General features: G+C 37.8%; 2 protein-coding genes across 8 annotated transcripts in view; one reads left to right on the top strand and one right to left on the bottom strand.

Annotated features, from left to right (window-relative positions):
- syk (spleen tyrosine kinase) overlaps nucleotides 1-14,658 on the bottom strand; it is a 27,672-nt gene extending 13,014 nt beyond the window's left edge. For 2 of the 6 annotated variants that reach the window (XM_086096127.1, XM_086096130.1), the window contains exons 1-5: nucleotides 14,425-14,658; nucleotides 10,315-10,410; nucleotides 4,520-4,997; nucleotides 3,282-3,442; nucleotides 154-292 (exon numbers count right to left, since the gene is read on the bottom strand). In XM_086096127.1, coding sequence (XP_085952253.1) covers nucleotides 154-292; nucleotides 3,282-3,442; nucleotides 4,520-4,921 — 702 coding nt within the window. In that variant the 5' untranslated portion in view covers nucleotides 4,922-4,997; nucleotides 10,315-10,410; nucleotides 14,425-14,658. Of the gene's footprint in view, nucleotides 1-153; nucleotides 293-3,281; nucleotides 3,443-4,519; nucleotides 4,998-10,314; nucleotides 10,411-13,594; nucleotides 13,697-14,424 lie in introns of those variants that run through there. The other 4 variants (XM_086096128.1, XM_086096131.1, XM_086096129.1 and 1 more) reach the window with 4 other exon arrangements.
- A 3,654-nt stretch (nucleotides 14,659-18,312) lies between these two features.
- The window catches only part of chd1 (chromodomain helicase DNA binding protein 1), a 63,346-nt gene continuing 59,158 nt past the window's right edge, over nucleotides 18,313-22,500 (top strand). The window contains exons 1-3 of one of the 2 annotated variants that reach the window (XM_086096588.1): nucleotides 18,313-18,685; nucleotides 20,007-20,116; nucleotides 20,811-21,012. In XM_086096588.1, the coding sequence (XP_085952714.1) occupies nucleotides 20,064-20,116; nucleotides 20,811-21,012 (255 nt within the window). In that variant the 5' untranslated portion in view covers nucleotides 18,313-18,685; nucleotides 20,007-20,063. Of the gene's footprint in view, nucleotides 18,686-18,767; nucleotides 18,848-20,006; nucleotides 20,117-20,810; nucleotides 21,013-22,500 lie in introns of those variants that run through there. The other variant, XM_086096587.1, reaches the window with a different exon arrangement.

The following is a 22,500-nucleotide window of genomic DNA, read 5'->3' as shown; positions in this document are numbered from 1 at the left end:
TGATGGATAATACTTAAAACTCAGCTGTCTTTGAAAAAGAATACAGCATTTCTTATGTCAGTGGAAATCTATATAATTTTGATTAAATCCATTCATGAATTAAGAAAATACATGTTGCCAAGAATGTAATAGAAAATCAAAAAGACATTTAACCTGCCAAAGAGTGTCAAACTTCTTGCCATCAGGAATAGAGAGCTTCCCAGCCCTGTCTTGGTCAATGCGGTAATGCATCACTTCTCCTTCATGTAATAAACAAAGAGCGTAGGATCCGTTCACATCCCTCTGCCGAATGCTAAAGAGAGAAGGAAATCAAGAGATGTAATAAAACAAGGAACCTTTTGGTTACTCTGCACGGTAGTATTATGAAATCATATTTTTCTGGAATTATTGACTAAGCCATCACCTTTTATAGTAACATTTATTTTGTTCTGAACAATATGCTAGTATGTATGGAGGACCAAAACTGCCCAAATTAAAAATAAAGAAATGAATAAAAGAGAAAAAAAAATGGATATAAAAAATATAATTCATAAATTATATATATATATATATATATATATATATACATACATATACATAAAAATACATAAACATAAATATATATAAATATATATATATATAAATATGTATGTGTATATATATGTATATATATATATATGTATGTGTATATGTATGTATGTGTATATATATATGTGTATATATATGTATGTGTATATGTATGTGTATATATATGTATATATATATATATATGTGTATATGTATATATATATGTGTATATATATATGTATGTGTATATGTATATATATGTGTATGTGTATATATGTATATATATATATATATATGAATGTGTATATGTATATATATGTGTATATATATGTATATGTATGTATATGTATGTATATGTATGTATGTATATGTATACAGCGCCCCCCCCCGCGACCCGCGTGAGGAAAAAGCGGTTAAGAAAATGGATGGATATCTTCCTCTTGATGACCCTACTAACTATATGGTTGTCTAAATCAACCTATACTGTCAAAAGAGACATTTTAGGCCAAATAAATAACCACAAAACATTTAACATTTGAGGAAACCGTGTGTTCGTGTTAGTCTACTGAGTTGCACCACAACACAAAAATATGCAACATTCAATACATAGAGATTCATTTTCTTCTACTTATCGTTTTTTTGCGGGGGAGGGGTACTTTTTAGACTTTTCTGGCTTTCTGTCAAATTTATGATATTTTGGGCAAATTTATGGACATTTTATGGTAATTTTCTGCCTCTCTTCTTCCGTTTTTGGACATTTTAGGGCTTTTTTTTTTTTTATCTGCCTTTTTTGCGGTCAATTTTCTGATATTTTTGGCAATTTTGTGGACATTTTATGGTCATTTTCAGAATTTATTTTTTTGTTTTTGGACATTTTATAGTTACTTTTTAAAAATGTTCTCGTCTGCCTTTAAAAAAAAAATCTGACATTTTTGGCAATTCCAAAGACATTTTATGGTAATTTTATGTCTTTCTTCTTTTGTTTTAGGACATTTTATAGTTACTTTTTGAACATTTAATTTACTGCCTTTTTTCAAATCAATTTTCTGAGTTTTTTTGTTGTTGTTGCAATTCTAAGGCAATTTCATGGTAATTCCTTGCCTTTCTTTTTTTGTTTTGGGGCATTTTATGGTTACTTTTTGAACATTTTATTTACTGCCTTTTTTTAAATAAATTTTCTGACTTTTTGAACATTTTCTGCTTCTTTTATTTGATTCTCTGACATCTTTGTCAATTTCATAGACATTTAATGGTAATTTCCTGCTTTTCTTTTTTGTAAATTTTTGGGATAAAAAATAAAAAGTTTTTCTCTTTCTGACAACTTAAAAATTTGGACTCTGAAATTTTATGAATATTGAATTATTAATTTTTTTAAATCTAAATCATTAATTCATTTTAAGGATACTTTATCTGAAAAAAATATATATTTCTACCTTTTTTTATTGTTATTATTATTAGGGACAAAAGAGCCACATGAGGCTCCACAGCCGCAGGTTGGAGACCCCTGGTCAGAAGGCTTCAGACATACAGTATAATCTGTTTCCAACATATCATACATTTAAGATATTCAAAAGTAAAACACTTTTGGGTAGTTGGTGACATAAGAGCTCTAACAGTCACATCTTTGCGTACTGTCATTCTTCCTCTTTTATGGCTATTTCAGGAAGCAGTGAACGGAAACCGCCTGTCCGCCTGTATGTGTTTGTGTGATCTGTTTCTTCAGCCGACCACGACCTTTTCTCAACTGAAGCATGAGCAGCAAAAAATACTTGCCAATGTGTTCATAAAAAAAGGAAGCCATTACTCCACTGTGTGCTATACTGTGATATACTTTGGACTTTATAAATTCATGGACAACTTTAGGATGTGAATTTTGGGAAATTTTAGTTAGGCCACAATCAAGCAATACATTACTATGTCCTGGGTCTGTCGCCAGTCCAACACAGGGCACATTTAGACACAGACTGCTATTTATGCTTACATCCACACCATCACTGAGTGTCAACTATATGTGTGTATATATATATATACATATATAAATAAAAGTGCTTTATAAATAAAATTGAGTAAACTATCTCATTCAAAGTAGGTTTCCAAAAGTTAACATTAAAACAAAAAACTAAGCTAGTCTATCTCCAGTGCTTGCCATATTACGAGTTAAAGTGATATAAATCACAAAATATAGAAATTATTCATGAAAATAAGTTACCTGTAAACAATGAAACCCATATGTAACATCTACATTTCAGGATCTATTTGTTATGGACACAGCTGGAATACCTAATGTGAATATTTTGATATTTGCCATCACAGTGTCAAACAGAGGTTGCAAATCCAGGTCCAGAAAGTAAAAACCCTGCTACAGTTTGGCTTTAGTCCCACGTGCTCGCTCGCTAGCTCCCATGGTGCTCGTTTACCTAGCTACTTAGCAAGCATCAATGGATAAAGCCAAACTATGGCAGGGATTTTACTTTCTGGACCTGGATTGCCACCTCTGGTGACAAGGAAAAGGCAAAACACACACAGGGCTCTATTTTCGTAGGCAGGCGCACGTGCGCTTGGCATTAAAAACTGGCACATCTTCACTTTGTGTCAGGGCAAGTTTAATTTGCCATGTTCAGACTGCTCTGTGCCATACTGTGCACTGTATTTTCCTAAATAATAAAAATGCTTGAATCAAAATTTCTCGCATTTAAAGGAAGCACTCAAGACACATGCATAAGCAAAATACTCACAGAAATCTTCCATTTGTACGGGAGCCATTTTGAAGCCTTGGCTCTGAATCCTCTCGAGTTATTTTTCCATGGAACCAGGGCATTCGTTCATGAGCAGTGGCCGCAATCAGCTTCTCTAAATGTGGCCTTTGGCTGATAATGGCTTGTTCCAGAGCTGTACCCTGCTCACAAAAGTTAAGATTCAACAAACAAGTGACACACAAACAACATTTCAACAAACTAATTCTTAATGTAGAAATCAACCCAAAATATTTATTTTATTTTATTTTATTTTATTTTATTTTATTTTATTTTATTTTATTTTATTTTATTTTATATGTTCTATAGGCCCAACTAGTCTAATAAACACAGGATTCTGATTAATATTGTGTTTGTGGAATATGAATTAAATAACTAAATCTACTTATTTTATACATCTCAGCAGACGGTCATTTTTCCACTTGATGTATGAGCAAGTGTGCCATTTTCAGTCAAGTTAACAAGTCAACAAGTTAATTCATATTCCACAAATTCAACATTAATCAGAATGTTGTGTACAGATTAGTGGGGCTGCATAGTATGAAGGACCAAAACTGCCAAAATTTAAAATAAATAAATGACTAAATAAATAAATAAAAGTGAAAATAAAAACGGATATAAAAATATAATTAGAAAATTAAATACAAAAAATATATAAATGGAAATAAAAACCAAAATTATACTGTATGTGTGTGTATGTGTATATATATATATATATATATATATGTATATATATATATATATATATATATATATGTATATATATATATATGTATATATATATATATATATATATGTATATATATATATATGTATATATATGTATATATATGTACTATATGTATATATATATATATATGTATATATGTATGTATATATATGTATATGTATGTATATATATGTATGTATATATATGTATGTATATATATATATGTATATATATATATGTATATATGTATATATATATATATATGTATATGTATATATGTATATATATGTATATATATGTATATATATGTATATATATTCATTTATTTATTTCGACTTTTATTTTTATTTTTTTTATGTCGTTTTTAATTTATTTTTATTTTTTTACTTTTATTTATTTATGTATATACTTACTTGGTCCTCCATAGCATAGAACACATTATTGTAAACAACATTTTTGGTTTGACTTCCCCTTTAAGCAAAAATGTTTACACGACTGACTGGAGTCTCACCTGTAAATTCCAGGTTTGCTTGACATAGTCTTGGATGAGTTTTTCCTTTAAGTCCTCAAACGGCCCCACCTTAGGCTGCATGTTCTTGGGCCTGTTGCAGGGCTTCTTCAACCGACAGACAAGGCCATCCATCTCCTGGGAGTGGTAGTCGATCACATCTATAGGGCTGTTGTGGCTTTTCCCACCGGCAATAGCATATGTTTCATTGGATTCTCTTTCAATGCTGTAGTGGTAGCAGCGGCCAGAATGTAATACAGACAGGGCAAAACCTCCAAAATGGCTTCGACTTTGCCGTAGCAAATACAAGCCACTACCTGTGCCCGGCTGCTGCAGATACTCCTCTGCCTCCTCTCTTGTAATGTTGCCATAGAAGAATGGCAGACTATTCACTCTGTCGGCCATCTTGGCCTAGTGATGGCGGCTGCTTTTAAAAGGTCCACTCACAAGGTTGAAGGTGCACTACCACGATATCATTCACCTAAAATACAAATAGATCTTATTGCAATACAGTTCATTTTACAGTTGGTCAGTCAAATTTAGCTCAAATGAAGAAAACAAATGCAAAATACATACACTGGATGATGCTGGTTGAAGTTACGATCGCTAATTACAGGGTGTTACTGGTTTGATATACAGTACATTGCCTACAAAAAGTTAAACAATTGCTACTTTGCATTTCTATAACCTGTGTTTTGACATTAATTGTCTAAATAATCTTGGCTCATATGTGTGTGCATGTTAACATGTTCATCACGTCTTGGGTACATAGCTCTATTTCTGTCATGATGCGTGTTTTTGTTGATTTTATTTTGGTAGTTTTCCCTGTGTCTTTAAAAAAAAAAGAAATAATAGACTCATTGAGCCATTTTCAGCAGTAAAAAGTTATTTTTTGTCCAGAATTAATTTAATAACTTCAATATTTTTCATGTACAACTGATACCTTTATGCTGCCTTCATGTGGTATCGAAATTATGGTAAATACCACATGTCACATGTTGCACGTGAACGCCCCCTCATGACGTATTTTCCACTGGACAACTGGGAATTAATTTTGATACACTAGTTTACGAGCTGAGAGAGCTTTTCAAGTTTCAACATGACGGAGAGTGCCGTAGGATTCGTGAATGGCAAGAAATATTAACACTTGTCAGGGTGTTGTCGTCCGCTAGAAAGTTGTTTTAGAATCTACACAATTACGTAGCATACAGAATTCAATGTCTCTTCTCAGATAATATGTTTATATTATATACATCCTTGCTCCAAAAATACAAAATAAAAAACGGAAATTTTTTACATTATGTGCAAGTTAAAAGTATGATAAAGAAACAAATTCCAACACTTCGGGGTACGCTCCAACCGCCTGTTTTAGCTAAAGATATTACCAATCTTTCTCCAACAACAACAAAAAAACTCTCAAAAATACGTTACTTTCATATACTGATAAAACGTCTTTACCAATCTCGAAATGGGAAACAGACTTGTCTTTAGCTCCGGAATCTGACTTTTGGATTCAAGTTTGTGAAAACGTTTTTAAAATGACAAAACACACAAATTTACAATGTATCCAATATAAAATTATTCATAGAACATACATTCGCTCTGGGCCCGGCGACGCGGTTCGGGGCCTGTGGGCCGCCGGGGTGCCCCGTGGTTCCCTCTCCCCTCCCCCTTCCTCCCCCTTGCTGCCTCTCCCTCCTCGCCTCTCCCCGCCCGTCCTCCGCCTCCCTGTCCCTTCTCCCTCGTCACCCTTCCTCCTCCTCTCGCCCTCGCTCTGCGGCCCTGCCGCTGCCCCTTGCCCTTCTTGTCGTCTCCTTCCCCCGTCCCTTCCCCCTCGCCTGTCCGCCTTCCTTCCCCTCCCCTGGGCCGGGGGCTCCATCCGTGGCCCGGGTCTCGGCGCTCCGGGGGCCGGGAGGGAAGGTGGGTTTGGTGTTGTGCCCGCCCCGCTCCGGTGGACCTCCTGGCACCTCGGGCGGGCCCCAGTATCCGGGGGGGCGAGCCCTATCGCCCCGCCGGGCTGGTCCCATATGCCCGCCGGGGTCCCGGTGGGGTGGGTGGGGGTTTGGTGGGCGGGTGCACCTCCTGCCCCCGCCCGGGTGGGGGGGGGGGGGCCCGCTGGTCGCTCCTCTTAACTCACTGCACTAGTTTTGCACAATACACTTTTATAGACATATAGGGCACATAACACACTTTGGTCTTCGACCTACAACTCCCCTCCAATTTTAATGCACCACACAACTGTGTGTGTGTGGGGGGGGGGGGGGCTGGGGGGGGGGGGTCCTGGGGGTGAGGGTGGGTGTGTCTGGGGGATTGGGGGCCTGGGTTGGGGTGGATGGGGGCGGGGGGTCGTGGGGGGAGCGGGGGCTGTGGACCGGTGGGGTGCCTGGCGGGCCTGCAGTGCCCCATCCTGCTGCGTTGGCTTCGTCTGTCCTTCCTTCCTTTCCTCAGTCTCTCCTTTGGTCGCTTGAGGTCTCCCTGATTTGTTGGAATTTAGATGTTTCTGGGGTTGGTTAAGGACTCTGGTTGGTGGCCCGGTGGGTGGTGTCTGGTCGGTGCTGGATTTCACTTTCCTTTCTTTTCTTTGGTCCTTCCTCGGGTCTCCTGACGGCGGTGTTCGGTTTAGGTGAACGATATGGGATTTTTTAATAGGTTTTTGGTGAACTAATGAAGACACACACACACACACACACACACGCACGCACACACGCACATACACATACTCACCCACATACAAAATAAAAAAAATAAAAAAAAAAGGAGAGCAATGATGATGACATGTCAAATCGTTAAAATTACCGAATGAACAATACTGAGCTCTTAAAGAAAAATAAGTTAAAAAAAGAAAAGAAAAAAAGAATTCAATGGCCTGTCCTTTACAACTCATTATTTGCAGTAATTGTTCGATTTTACGAGCAAAGACGACGCCAGCTGCCCTGTGTATTTTGTTGCTCGTAATTAGGAGTGTCTGAGTGGTAAGGTCCATCTTTCCCATAGCATGTGAAGGCAGGGCAAAAAACGCATTTTTCTACTTACTGTCGACTGAAGATGACATCACCTGTGCTGAGGAAATAGACAATGACCAATTACGGTTCACCTGTCAAAATGCTTTATAAATAAAGTTGAGTTGAGTTAAATAGATGAGGACACCTGGGTTGGCCAAACTTGAGCCAAGGCCATTTCACATGTGATTTTCATTTTATGATGCACTCCTGGAGGGAGGATGTCATTAATATTTGTCGACTGTCGGTCCTTTGAGACCTTGATTACGGGGTTATATAAATAAATTTGTCTTGACTTGGATGTCCACTGTGTATGATACATATTGTACATTCAAATCTAGTAACAACTTTCTAAAGTTCAAGCAATTTATTTTCCCGTTTTGAATGGAAGGCACTTCTACACAAGATTTTAATGACGTAATTGTTCTTGCCTATCCATAAAGAATGTATTGCGAGAGACTTCAGGCCCTATTTTCTTTCCAGCGCAAGTCACATGTGCGCATTGGAGGAGTTTTCCTTGTTTTGGTATTTTCATAGACTTTGCGCCAGTAGAATAGGGTGTAATGGGCATTTGCGCCATTGTGCGCCTTTGTGGGATGGAACAAAGTGTTTACTTGGCCAATCGTAGCTGCCTCCTTGTGAACACAAAAGTCAACAGAGAGCAAACAGGTGCCATTTAAGAAACCATTTAAAGACGCACAGGGAAGTGAAGCCCTGCACCTACTATCAAGGCCTTTTTACATGGTCTAGCTCAGGGGTCAGCAACCTTTATTGTCAAAAGAGCCATTTTAGACCAAATAAATAACCAAAAGTCTGTCTGGAACTGAAAAACATTTGAACACTGTGACGAAGGAAACAGTGTGTTAGTCTAATGTACTGAGGGCCAAGAGCTAATTAGAGCTACACAAAAATATGCAACATTCAAAACGTAGGGATTCATTTTCTTCTACCTATCGGATATTTTGTAATTTTTCACAATTCGTTTTTTATACATTTTTAGACTTTTCTGCCTTTCTGTCAAATGTATGACTTTTGGCAAAATAATGGACATATGGTAATTTTCTGTCTCTCTTCCTTTTTTGGACATTTTAGGGCTATTTTTTGGACTTTTTTTCCTGCCTTTTTTGCTGTAAATGTTCTGATATTTGTGGCAATTTTGTGGATATTTTAAAGTAATTTTTGGGATCTATTTTTTTGTTTTTAGAGATTTTAGAGGTACTTTTTAAAGATTTTCTTTTCTGCCTTTTTAAGACATTTTAAGACATTTTACGGTAATTTTATGCATTTCTTTTGTTTTTGGACATTTTATAGTTACTTTTAGAACATTTTATTTTCTGCCTTTTTAAAATCAATTTTCTGACTTTTTTTTGGCAATTCCAAAATTTTCTGACTTTATTATTTTGTTTTTGGACATTTTATGGTTACTCTTTTAACATTTTCGCTTCTGCCTTTTTTTATTCAATTCTCTGACTTTTGGCAATTTCATGGACATTTTCTGCTTTTCCTTTTTGGACTTTATCAGGTAATTTTTTAAAACCTTTTCCATCTACCTTTTGTCTATCTTTTTCAGACAACTTTGGACTGAAATTTTATGTATATTGAATTATTCATTTTTCATCTAAATCATTAATTCATTTAAACGATATTTTATCTTTAAAAAAAAAAAGAAATTCTACTAATTTTTGGGGACTAAATAGCCACATGTGTCTCCAGAGCTGCAGACCCCTGGTCTATATGTAGGCTTAAACCAGACTCAATACTTCTGAAGCCAGGGACCAACACATGAGTAGGAAACTGCGGTGTGTCATCATCAGTGCCATGAATCCTGGCCAAATCTTTGATATAGCAATAAATGACAGCCATAATAGATATTAGGCAACACCTGTTTAAAAAGGGTAGAACAGTGGCCAAAAAAAACAACAGAAGGCAAATTCAGTCATAGATGGTCTGAACGCTCTTCTATAAAATGTATGGAAGACCTCATCAAGCCACAGAAGTACATAAAGATGGCAGAAGCTTGGAAAGCTACATGCAGATATGGCAGCAAAACACGGGACATCAAACTGAGGCATACATTACAAAGCAAGCAAACTCTTGAAAGCTCAGGTCTTAATCACGGAAAATGACAAAGAAAGTGGTACTAAATTCCAAGAAGTCCACCAGAAAATTTGGAATTTGTTGATTTCAGCCACAGTGCTGAGGAACATCAAAGAGTCTCAGTCTGATGCCTTTCACAAAAGAAAATGAACACATAATTCGAACAAATGCATGACTACAAGTCCCTCGCTCAAAACCTGATGGACCTTGCGTCTCATTTTTTAATTTCTTAACAACTTGCTCTCAGACATTGAAAATAGGCAGCTCACAAAAGATTGACTTTATAGTGTAATCTACCAGAAACATTTACCTTTCAGGAATAAGAACACTGGTCTCCAGCCAAGGTGAACAACTGAACATACTGTTTGTTTCCAGTTGCTGACATAATGCCATCTTGACAAGGGGATAATTTGTAAGCAGGTATTATTGTTTTCTTGCTTCAAAAAGAGCACTAGTAATAATATCCGATCTGATTTGGGCAACCCCCATCGCCAGCAGGTTGCAAATTCCAGTGGAATCCCCTGACAAAGGATCACTTTGCGCATAAGCTGTTTCTTAAATTAGGCCGTAAAGAAAACATTGCCGTAATTATAGATCAAACCAATATTTGCAAAGGGAAGAGACGAAGGTTTGTTTGTTTTGAAAGGAAAACAAAAAAAACTGATAGACTAATTATAAAAGAGACAGATATTTTATACTCACTGTATGTCCGGTAGGAGGAAGTGAATCAGAATATATCCTCTTCACCTTTTCAGTCAATCCGACACTGTAAGCAACACGGCCCAATTCAGCTTGTAACTGAAAAATAAGATATTGGCCGTTTAAATGTGAACGCAATAGTAAGGTGGCGCGCTAAAGCTTCCTTATTTCAGAGACTTCCTTGACAAATGGATGCTTTTACTTCCTCCTTTTCTGATAAGAACACTGAACAACAAGTCAGGACCAATCAGGACCAATCAGGGAGCAATAGAACGGCTGAATAAAAAAACATGAAAAATTACAGTAAAAATCAAATTCAAATGTTTGCTTTTTTGTGACAGTATGTGGTTCAAGGTGTTTGGAATTTGCTTTTGAGGCAAGTATACGAGTGCTTAAGAGTGAGCTATTGTGGTGCTTGTTGGGACAATGTTCAAAACTAATTGTCAAATGCAATGAAAATCCTTTGCCGTCAATGGTGAATGACTGCTAAAAAAGATGAAATGGGTGCTAAACAGGTTTAAATGCACCCATATGAAGTCATTTATGTAGTAAAGCAAAGTAAGTTATGACCTATTTTAAAGATGCAGTCCACAATGGTCTTAACGTACAGTACATAGCACTTTTCTACTTGTTTACCTCGCTTCGTGAACACCCACTTATGATACCACCCCAGGAGCAACTGGTGGTTCAGTATCAATATTTTTCTCAAGGAAACTGTAACATGGTTTGTGGGCAACCTTTTTCCACAACTAGAGTCGGAGTAGGCCTGTGTTTGGTATTAATACAGCACATTTAAAAAAAATCATAAACCAATTATACTCTGGAATTTAATCTTAAAATGTTCCACGGTCTATGCCAATGGCTCTCAACTGTTGTCAACCTGAGACCAGCAAGCCAACCCATTTTTATAGAAGTTAAAACCAACGAACATATTTTGTTTAAAAATAACCTCTAAAAAAGTTTCAAATTAGTTTTATGTACCGGCAAAAGCATATTGCTTGCAAGGACGTCCGCTAGCCAGAGGCTGAGCTGCACTGTATTTGTTTTGTAAACTAGTGGCTAAAGCGCAAGGCAGCTATCTTGTCGCTTACAGTTCCATGTGGGAACTTGGTACCCTTCTATACTGTAGTGGAAAAAATCAAAATATTAATGTCCTTATTTTACTAGTTGGGCAGGACCCACCCAAAATGGGTCCACAACCCACCAGTTGAGAACAATTGGTATTTGGCTATGCAACAACACATAATTTTTTTTTGTTGTGAAAATCAATGACATACTTTTTGCTAAACACTAGACAGACAGAAACCATAAAGTTAAACAGTAACATAAAGCCATGAAAATACGACCACCTCCTTCTAATTAACACATTATTTACAGTATGTCCTCCAGTGGACACTTTATGGACGATAAAATAAAGAAAAATGTTCAAGTTCATAATGAGCAGGTTTATTGGAATAGTTTTTGTGCCATGGTTTTGCTTTGTCAAAAGAATGCTAAGGTGCCACAATTAGCTACTATAGTACAGCCATGTGCAGTTAATAACATTGTTACTTTACTTTCGGACAAAAACAAAGTAAATTACACACCTTTGACATAAATTCTAAATTCTAAAACCTCTTTATTCTGACAGTCAGTTGTGCATTCAGTGACCAAATCATGCTTACCATTCAGGAAGTGCCAGCTGACTATTTGGTTTCACAATCTTCAGTGCTCACTTATTGTAAAAGGATGTTTAAGAAGTAGAGTCTTTACTAGGGTTTAATTTTAGACTGGAGTGAGTAAAAACCTCAAATATATACATATATTTATTTATTTATTTTATATATATATATATATATATATATATATTTATTTATTTATTTTATATATCTTTTTTTGGGGGGGGTGAGCATAACTTATAAGTGTTGTTGCCACATAAGATGACATAGATTGCACAACACTGTGACATTTAAAACTATATGCATCTATGTCAATGCCCCTCCCTTCAATGAAACGTTTACTTCCTCAAGTTGCTCTTACACCAGTTAAATCAATCTTTCTTAAAGTATAGCATGCATATAACAGGAGTCCCATGGTGTTAGTACGCACACAATAGAAACTTTTGTTTTGAAATGGAAAAATGAAATATCTAATGTTTAATTTAATCATTTTCAACATGTTTGACCCTCTCTCAAATGGCTTGCTAATGTGGGATTCTGTTCAGTCTCATTGGTGTACTATAAAAGGAGCGTGCTCCTGGAGCTGATCCATATTAAAAGAATGTTATGAATGTTGAGATTTAGCTGGATATTAAAGTTAGGAGGTCACCGATGTTTGTTTTTGTTTCTTTGGTGATGGGCTGGAGCCTATGCCAAGTGACTTTGGGGTGAAATTACACTCTAAAAAGAGAATTGTTGAATCAACTTAAGTCTAAAAAGAGAGTTGTTGACCAGGTTAAATGAATTGCTTCAAGTGGTAACACACAATTGAATTAAATTAATCCAAAATTTATATATTAAGTTTAATGAACTCAAGTGATTAAATTTAATGACCTCATAATTAATTAAACTTAATATATTGACTTGGAATAACTTAATTCAAATGTGTGTTAACACTTGAAGCAATTCAATTAAGTTGGTCAATAAGTCTATTTTTAGAGTATACTGTACACCTTGACTGCATTCATTTAAGCTGTTAGCACAATACAAAGGAGGAAAGACATCGTCAGCAATGTTCTGAATGGTGGTCTCTATGAATCAGTCGTGTGATTGACAGGTAATCATTACACCTCTGACCCTCAATTAATTGGGATAAATGTAATACCTTTGTGCACCCAACTAGAATAAACTGTAAAGAAAATGCATTAATAAATGGATGGAGAAGAAAACAGGGGAAAACTAGTGCTGCTTTTAAAATAAAACACAAAAGAACAAATCAAATTTGTAAGCATCGCGACCGCTTTGAACCGTTATTAATGTAGCTGTAGGTTGTGATCTATAAACGAAACATTGATTGTAAGTGTAAAATTAAACAGAGAACAATTTGAGAAGCTCAAATAATTGTAAGTATTTTAAGGTAAATAATGGCTCTAAGCGATTACTCGATTATTAAAATTGTTGTTGATTAATTCAATAATTGATTACTTGTTGATTGATCGATTAATTTTGACAGCTCTGACCGTTATTTGAGGTTAATCAGAGATACTGACTCCTGTTTAACATGCATTTAAATATGATTGCTTCATTTTGAACACATCCAAATTCCTCATGATGAGAAAGTGTGCACTCTACACATAATCAATCACCTTTCGCAATTTATGACTCCCCATCCTGCACCATCTGTCAGGTCAGCCTCAGCCTATAGCATCTCTGCATCATCACTTCCTCCATCTGCCATCCTCGGCCCACTGTAAGTGTTTGCTTAAATTAGACAAATATGATTATTAATCAATTAATACATATACCAGTATACTCTTTTATTTGTACTGAACCCCAAGTTGCTCATAATTGATCCTGGATCATTAGTTTGTGAATTAACCTTTTGCCTTCTTTCCATGGACGGATACCATATCACTGGGTGTCACAAAAAGTGGATAGCCACACAGGTTTATAATAACTCGTGGAGAGCATTTAATTCTTCTGCCTGTCACCATACGACATCGGCATAGACAAATTAACAAAGATACATTGTTTGTAGTAAATGGTTGGTCCATTTTGGACCAATTAAGTGAAATTGTATCACCTGATCTTTCATGGCACACTAATGTGCCACAACACACTGGTTGGAAAAGTACAGACAAATTATAAGTGCTGTGTGCATGGCTTTACGTACCTTTACCTTAACACTACGTGAATTGGAAAATACAAAACGGTAAATGACAAACGTGTTGATTTGTTTAGTGTTATTGTGAACAAAAATGTGTCACGTTCCACGCCTTTGTACATCTAATGCATCTTTTGGTAACGGCAGTGTCTGTCTCGTCTTATTTCTGACATATTTCCTGTACATTTACTTGCCTCACTTTGTTGCGCCACTGTGGCCCATTTAACTGGGAATCGACTGACATCTGGTGGATGGTCTTGTGAAATGGACAGAATTATACAGTAGTATGAGAAGAATAGAGGTCATACTCACGTACGCCAAGGAATGCAATCCGTGACGGTCGTATTATCCATTTTGGCCCGCTCGGCAGTAATCTCATTATAAATTAATTTTATAATTCGTTCGTGAGAAGTATTATTGTGTTATGTAAACAGGGCGGATAAGCAGTGGCATCCCATCACTGGTGCTGGGACGCTTGTCGATGCTTCCGTCCCATAGCTGCTAGATTCCTCAACCACTTCCTATTGGTCCAGACGCACAAACACGAGCTCGGTCAGACGACCAATGATACTGAAGTGGAAGCCACACGCTCAAATTTTCACTAAAACTGTACCGTAAACTGCACTTTTGAATATGCATACAATTACCTGTAGATGGCGATGTTGTTCAAACCGTATAACTTGACAAACGCCTACCAGTTGTCGGTATGTACGTACAGTATATACAGTATGTATGTACACGTACATGGGAAGGTGCAGTACATAAAAAAATGGGGAAAAATGGGATGAGCTTTAAAAGAAAAAAGAGTGAAATATGGCAAATCTTACTGACGTAAAAAATACATTCAGTCCAACCTGGAGTTTTTAACTTCTTGTGAAATTTTAGTTGAAAAAAATATATTTTATATAAACCATCTTTTACTAGGGTTTTTTTTCTCATGTCAAATCATCTCCAATAGGATTTAAAATGGTCATAATTGTATTTTCATTCACCATTGTCTTCATTGAATCTAGCATGTATATTTTGGGGTTTTGGAAATCGGTGTATCAGAAGAAATTCCACGCAAGCATTGGGAGAACATGCAAATTACCATAGGAAGGCATCTTGGATTTGGACCCACAATCTCTCAACTAGATGTAGGTCTACTAACCAGTCATTCAACAAACCACCAATCCCACATATATAGAATTTAATTAAATGTGTTTTTTACACTTAAAATTTGCTTTTATTTGCTTTTTAAAAAGACAACCAAGAAATGGCTACAATGGGCTACATTTTTTCCCCACAGATTAACTCCTTCATAGATGATTGCTGTAGACATGACATATTTGCGTGTTTAAACCAATAAAAATACATAATTTAGATTATGTCAACACTTCTGGTTCATAGGATCCTAGCTAACCAATCACAATCGCAAGTTGATTTGCATTATGTTCATGTTAAAAATGTTAAACATAAGCTTGGTAAGTTTACAACACCAATAGTACTGAATTGTGGCCCTTGTTTTCCTCTTGACCCAAAAACAAAGAGCTGACAGCAAGCATCAAGAAAGCCTGGGCTTCCAGGACACCCAGGCAATGCCATGGCGCATTGAGACAGTAGTTAAGGCAAAGGGAATCCAACCAACTATTGAAGATTGACTTCTTTTTTTTTAAATACTATCCATCCACCTTTTTTTTTCATGCAAAAGACTAGGAAGTATGCATGGTGGTTTCTTCACATTATTCACATTTGTGACATCCTGTTTTAGTGGGTTGTATGAGCTGTAAGGGCGACACGGTGGCTGATTAGCACGTCCGCCTCCCAGTGCAGAGGACGTGAGATCGAGTCCGGGCTTCGGCCTTCCTGGGTGGAGTTTGCATGTTCTTCCCGTGCTTGCATGGGTTTTCTCCGGGTACTCCGGTTTCCTCCCACATTCCAAAGACATGCATGTCAGGTAAATTGAACTCTCCATATTGTCCATAGGTGTGATTGTGAGTGTGGATGGTTGTTCGTCTCTGTGTGCCCTGCGATTGGCTGGCAACCAATTCAGGGTGTACCCAGCCTACTGCCCGAAGCCAGCTGGGATAGGCTCCAGCGCCCCCCGGGACCCTTGTGAGGACTAGTGGTTAAGAAAATGGATGGATGGATATGAGCTGCAAGTCCAAATAATGTAGAAATAAACAAATTAATACTTGAAATCACTTAAATTGTGGGGCCTGATTGAATCTATATTCTATGAAAGTTTGACTTTTTGAATGGAATTACGAAAATTATTCAACTTTTTGAGGCTATTCTAATTTTTTGTCGGGCACCTGTAAACACCATGAAATAAAAAGATGTAATTCTGAACTTTTGTCTCACATTCATCTTTTGATCTGGAACTCCAATAACTTCAATATACAACAAAAATAAAGGAATTGACCTTGCCTTTGCCACACTTTTGGAGGGGACGGTAGGCTACGCCCTTAAAGTAGGGATGGGTCAGTACTGATACCCAGGTATTGGTATCGGACCAATATCAGGCCTTCTTTCAAATCTATCCATTCTACAATCCGGAAATAGAAATGAGAAATTAGAAGAATAGAAATTTGCTATTAATTTTATGCAATTTTAAGTAAAAATGCTATATTGGTTTATATAGGTCTTATCTGTCATTTACCACGACAAACCAATACAGTCCGCATCACAGCAGACACTGCACCAATCCTCATGTCGATCTCCTGCTCCATCCTGCCCTCACTTAACAAGAAGACCCCAAGATACTTGAACTCCTCCACTTGGGGCGGGATCCCAGAGAGGGCACTCCACCTTTTTCCAACTGAGGAACATGATCTCAGAATTGCAGGTGCTGATTTTCATCCTGCCCTCACTTAACAAGAAGACCCCAAGATACTTGAACTCCTCCACTTGGGGCGGGATCCCAGAGAGGGCACTCCACCTTTTTCCAACCGAGGAACATGATCTCAGAATTGCAGGTGCTGATTTTCATCCCAACAGCTTCACACTCGGCTGAGAACCGCTCCAGTGAGGGTTGGAGATCGCGGCTTGAAAAACCAACAGAATGTTTGGCAACAAATCAATGTGTGCTACTCTCCAGAATAAAAAGTAGATCTCCAAATAATTACTTGATTAAGACTAAGTATGCAGTGAAAAAACGACATAACTACCAGTATCGACCAGTACGAATATCTTGTAGCTATTATACAATCGGGAACTAAAGGCATACTGTCTGAAAGATGCACATTATAAGATGCCATTTCTGTTATTATATGTATAGAAATAGAAAAAGACAATAGAAAATTGCCATTAAATTCGTGACCCTCGTGAGGATAAGCGGTTCAGAGAATGAAAGGATGTAATGACTACAAAGCTAACACAACCCCCCCACCCCAACCCTCATTGTGTAGCAGTTTAGAAAATCAATAGTTTTATTTGAGGAGCAACTTTCTAACTTTGAGCATTATTATTATTATTATTATTGCAGGTTAATCACAGGGAATTTAAGCAAGGGTTTTTATTAATTAAACAATACAAATGTGAGAACATTTTGCCTGTGACTATCATACAAACAACACAGATTGTTGTAGTAGTCAAACGACATCGCATCACATTTTGAAATCAAAACAACCCTCACAAATAAAATTACAACGATTCAAAGTCCGATGCTTTTCAATGAGCAGAGCAGAGAGCTTTCTTTCACCGTTTTTCACTTTTGACGTCATCTTGGAATTGTCATATGAGGGACTCTCGGTTAACGGCGGGCTCCAGGTGGCGGAGTGGTACTGTCACTTGCCTACGATGCAGGTTGGCATGGATTTGCTTCCCCGCCTTGGAGACCATGTTTGTATGTGTGCGTGTTTGTGTGAGTGAGTGCAAGAAGAAGAAGAAGAAAGACTGGTCTTGAATGATTTAATAGTACAAGAAGCACAAAACAGTATCAATGGAAAATATATAGGCTTCAGTATGAAAACTAAAAAAAAAAGGGGGACAAGCATGCCATTGGTAGTTTCAGAAAAAGTACAATTTGTTTTAGTTAAGGTAACGAATTTTTGTAATAGCTAAACCAAAGCATACCAAGTGTCTCTCACATGGGAGTAACTTCCACATACTGACTGTATGATGTTATAAGTTGTACTGATTAGTCAAGGTCAGCTATCAGACGCTCGCTACAGTTTCAGTATTGTGCTGTGCACAGTAGTTACGTCACTGTCCGGGGTTTCCTAGCGAAGTGAACCCTACGGCGTCATGGCGGAGGCCGGTTGTCGTAAGACCCTGGAGTGAAATGCCAGCTTTTTTCTACTGTCTGGATTGAACAGCAAGCACGGGACTTTAGCGTACGGCTCGGAACAAAGAAGGGTTTCCTCTTTTTTTCAAAGGTGTGGAAGAAACGGCAGTCCTAAAGCTCCACTGAACTGGGTCGTTGTGGGCTGCTCTCCCAAACTGGGAGATAGCTAGCCAGCTAACGCAAGATAGCGTTAGCTATCCGTAGCTGTTATCCTCACAAATTGTTGTTCGTATAAAAGGAATAAAGTCTGGACCCGGCAAGTGGACTTTGACAACAGTTTCATTGGAGCAGCGAATCTAAAACAAGGCAAGAATAACTTATTCCATAGTTTATTGCGAACGTATTCTTACGTTACATGTTAATGTGGTAAAACCGCGAGAAGTGAACGGCGGATGAAAACAAGATGGAGAGGACGAAGTTGGGTTAGCTAATTTGTATATGTGGGCTTTCTAATTAAACATTTGTATGGTAAGTATTCCACCAATGATCATTGTTACAAATTATATTTGCATAGTGCCCCATTTGCTGATACAGTCTCGATACTGCTGATGACTACAAAAGAAACAAAAGCAGTGGCAACCTCATTTGGAGGAAGCGCAAAGTTTTGTCATTTAGTTAGCTTCCGTGCTAGCCTCATGTTTAATTTACGTTAGACTCCTACTGTCACCCACGTTTACCAAATGAACGTTAACTACGAATGCTACTTATATTATATTTGTGTGAAACATTTGTATTAAATTACGCCTTCTGGCAAAGTTATTGTGTTGTAAGTCTCTAGATACTTTAGTCATCTTTTAACAAGTGATGTTTAAATTAACCAGTAGTATACACTGGTAGTTCCGTGTATGTGTATTGATGGCAACATTTATACAGTTAATGAGCGCCATAATTATTTCAAAAGTTAGTTATAGGTTCTCCGTTTGGGTTTTGAAGAGTGACTGGCGCGTTAGCCATGTCGGCATACATAACTTCCCCCGCCAATAGCCGACGCTGGCATTAGCCGGTTTTAACAGGTTAGCTTAAAGGTAAACTGTTCCTCTTTGCAAATGGTTAACTGTCTAAAATCGACCCAACTCTAACAGTCACGGGAGTGGGGCGACTACACGCCTTTGCATGCGTTTAGTTGAATACAACTATTTAGACCGCTTTTTCTTGTTTTTGAGCGCCTATGGGCTTTAGTTGAGACGTAAACACGCTGTCGTTGCGCAGGCCTGATAGGCCCCAGTCCGTAAGGGCAAATAGGGTTCCATGCTTAGTGGCTAAACGCTACATCCATACACTCACCGCTGTCATTACTTGTTTTAACCTGAAATATTCATACTAACCGACTTTTGCCCTCTCGTCACGTTAACACGGAGAACATATTCGAGCTGTTATATGCATTTGGAGATCGAGGATTGTCATATATTGTCCGTCTGCTAAAGATTAAATCAATTAGTCGAGCTTTGATTGAAAGTATAGCGGGTACCATGAAAACATAAGCGGATCCTGTGTTTAAGCTACAGCTTTAATAGTCATTACAGACAGATGCAAAAATATGGTGGTAAACAAGACTGTTGATGAAAGCACAAAGTTTCTTTGCGTTTTGTAAGATGCATGTAAAGTAAATGTTAATGTCACTTTTCAGTTTAACCACGTCGAACACACTAGCGCTGTGGGGGAAGTCTGCATTCTAGACTTTAGGATGGCAGGACGCAATGAGGATGAAAGTGTAAGCAACAGCAGTGGAGAATCAAGGTAAGTCATATCTTTACCACTCATGATAAGAAACAACTGCAATTGGCTGGCAACCAATTCAGGGTGTACCCCGCCTACTGCCCAAAGCCTAGCTGGGATAGGTTCCAGCGCCTTCCCGCGACCCTTGTGAGGACAAGCTGTTAAGAAAATGGATGGATGGATAAGAAACTAATTCAATTTTAAATTGTTGTTTTTTGCTATACGGATGACAGTTCGCAGGTTTGACCTTAGTGTTTTCAGAGTGTGTGCTGCATGTCCTACGCAGGTGTGCAGGACTGGTCATCTATCCTCAACTTTGAACACTGATGACAGCGTGATGAATGATGTTGACTCGCAAGAAGAAGAATCTTTTCTTGTCGTGAATACACATGCACATGAAAATTTTCCTCTGCATTTAACCCATAACAGTCATCGATGCAGCAAACACAAAACTTTTTTTTAGTGGCACACACTGAAGTAGGGACCTACTTAAGCCCCCGGGGAGAAGTTCGGGGTATCGGTTTCTTGCTCAAGCAAGGACACCACGATTAAGCATGTCCTTATAGACGTCAGGGCTGTGCGATATGGCCGAAAAGTATATCACAATATAAGTATTTTATTTCATATCTGTCTATCGATATTAGATTAACACCAGCTATCCTTGTTTGACATTTTTTTTAATCTTTATTTTTCTTCTTCCTTTTAAATTTTACAGCAATTCTGATGATGAATCTGGTTCTGGATCAGCATCTGGATCTGGCTCAGGTTCCAGTTCAAGCTCCTCTAGCAGCAGCAGCCAGTCAGGGAGTAGCAACTCAGGAAGTGGTTCAGACTCTGGCAGCCAGTCGGATTCAGAAACAGAAAAATCCAAGCAAAAGATTGACCCTCCAAACAAGTCAAACATTGATGGTGCTGAGGTACAGTGTTATTTTAAGTTAATTCTGTATTGGTTGTTACTTATGTTGAGTTTTGAGTATAAGTTATTCCATTACAAGTGTATTTTAACTAACTTAACTAATATTAGTAGTCAACAGCTCAACATTGCCAATAAAGAAGGGAGCATGTCAGAAAGTGCATGTGCTGATATCTTGATGCAGATGTAAATGAAGAATCGGTTAATGCCTGCCTCAAACTACACAACTTTTGTTGTTGTTGTTCATGACGGTCGCTCTGTCCGATTACTAGTTAAATTCAGTTTGTCTTAAACTAAGTGGGTGGCCACACTACACGCCTGGCACCAACCAGACCCTGCCCCAGTATTGCATGCTGCCGCCACAAGCACAGTCCATCAGCACATGTTATGAGGGAGACGGAACAAAAAGAAAAGAAGCAGCTAGGACAGTTTGCGGGCATACATACATTATTTGGCGCTTTGTCTCTCTGTCGAAAACTGCCTCGTCTGGCGCTTCTCCCGTGGCTGGACGCCATGTCTGTGACACACATGTGCGTAGTGGTAATCTGTTTCATCTGAGATGTAAACAAATCATTATGGGTAATGAATGGAGTGTCATGGCTAGCCCGTGTTAGCAACAAAGACCGAAAGTTAGGGCGCGTTTCGCCGAAAATACTTAATATGTTGCAAGCCTCCCTTTCATTGCAACACGGAAGTGATAAATAAGCATTTAAAAAGCTAGGATTAGTACAGTGTGTGTTTGATGCAAGGCTCGACACTATGACCAATTTACCTGCAAATGCGGCCAACTTTACAGTGGTAAAAATTTAATGCAGTCGCGAGTACATATGTGACCGTGTCGGTTCAAATCCCGGACGATGGCCTTACCTGCGATTGGAATTGACTTTCCACTGATATTTTAACAGCTCCTGAAAAATTCAGGTTCATATCTTTTTCATAAAGTACTGGTTGCTATGGACATTTGAAAGATGCAGTACAAAAACTTTAAACCCGTTTTTCTTAAAACTAGGGATTTCAACCTTCCAACATTAAAATTGCTGTAACTTTGTCAATTTTTACGTCCATATATTATATATAATTTTAAAGGGAATTACGTGCAGAATTCGGATATATCAATATCTCAATTTTTTTGTCACATGAGGACCCTTTTGCCAAAGTCGGTCACATATGTTTTAATTAGTGGTGCAACGGCTCATCTTTGAGCTGTGATCCGTATGGATCAAGCGCCACACTGTGAAGGCCAACAAAATAAAAGTCAACTAATACATTGACGTCAATGCAATTACCTTTTGAAGTTGACCCTCGCAGCGCACTGTGGTTAGGCAGCTCAAGAGGACTTGCTTCATGCGACTTCACACGACGGGAGGGAAGCACGGGATTTGTTTTTATGTTGTGTTTTGGATGTTTTAATTGCACTACACTTTGAGTTGCATTTTTTTCTTTTTAAAGTTTGATTTGATTTGAAAATGATCCCCACCCCTAATAACTAATT

Source organism: Leptonotus elevatus, chromosome 15 (assembly GCF_054856555.1).
Source record: "Leptonotus elevatus isolate MCC_2025b chromosome 15, RoL_Lele_1.0, whole genome shotgun sequence".
Taxonomy (NCBI): domain Eukaryota; kingdom Metazoa; phylum Chordata; class Actinopteri; order Syngnathiformes; family Syngnathidae; genus Leptonotus; species Leptonotus elevatus.
The sequence above is the reverse complement of the archived record's forward strand: the minus strand, read 5'-3'. Positions and strand labels throughout refer to the sequence as shown.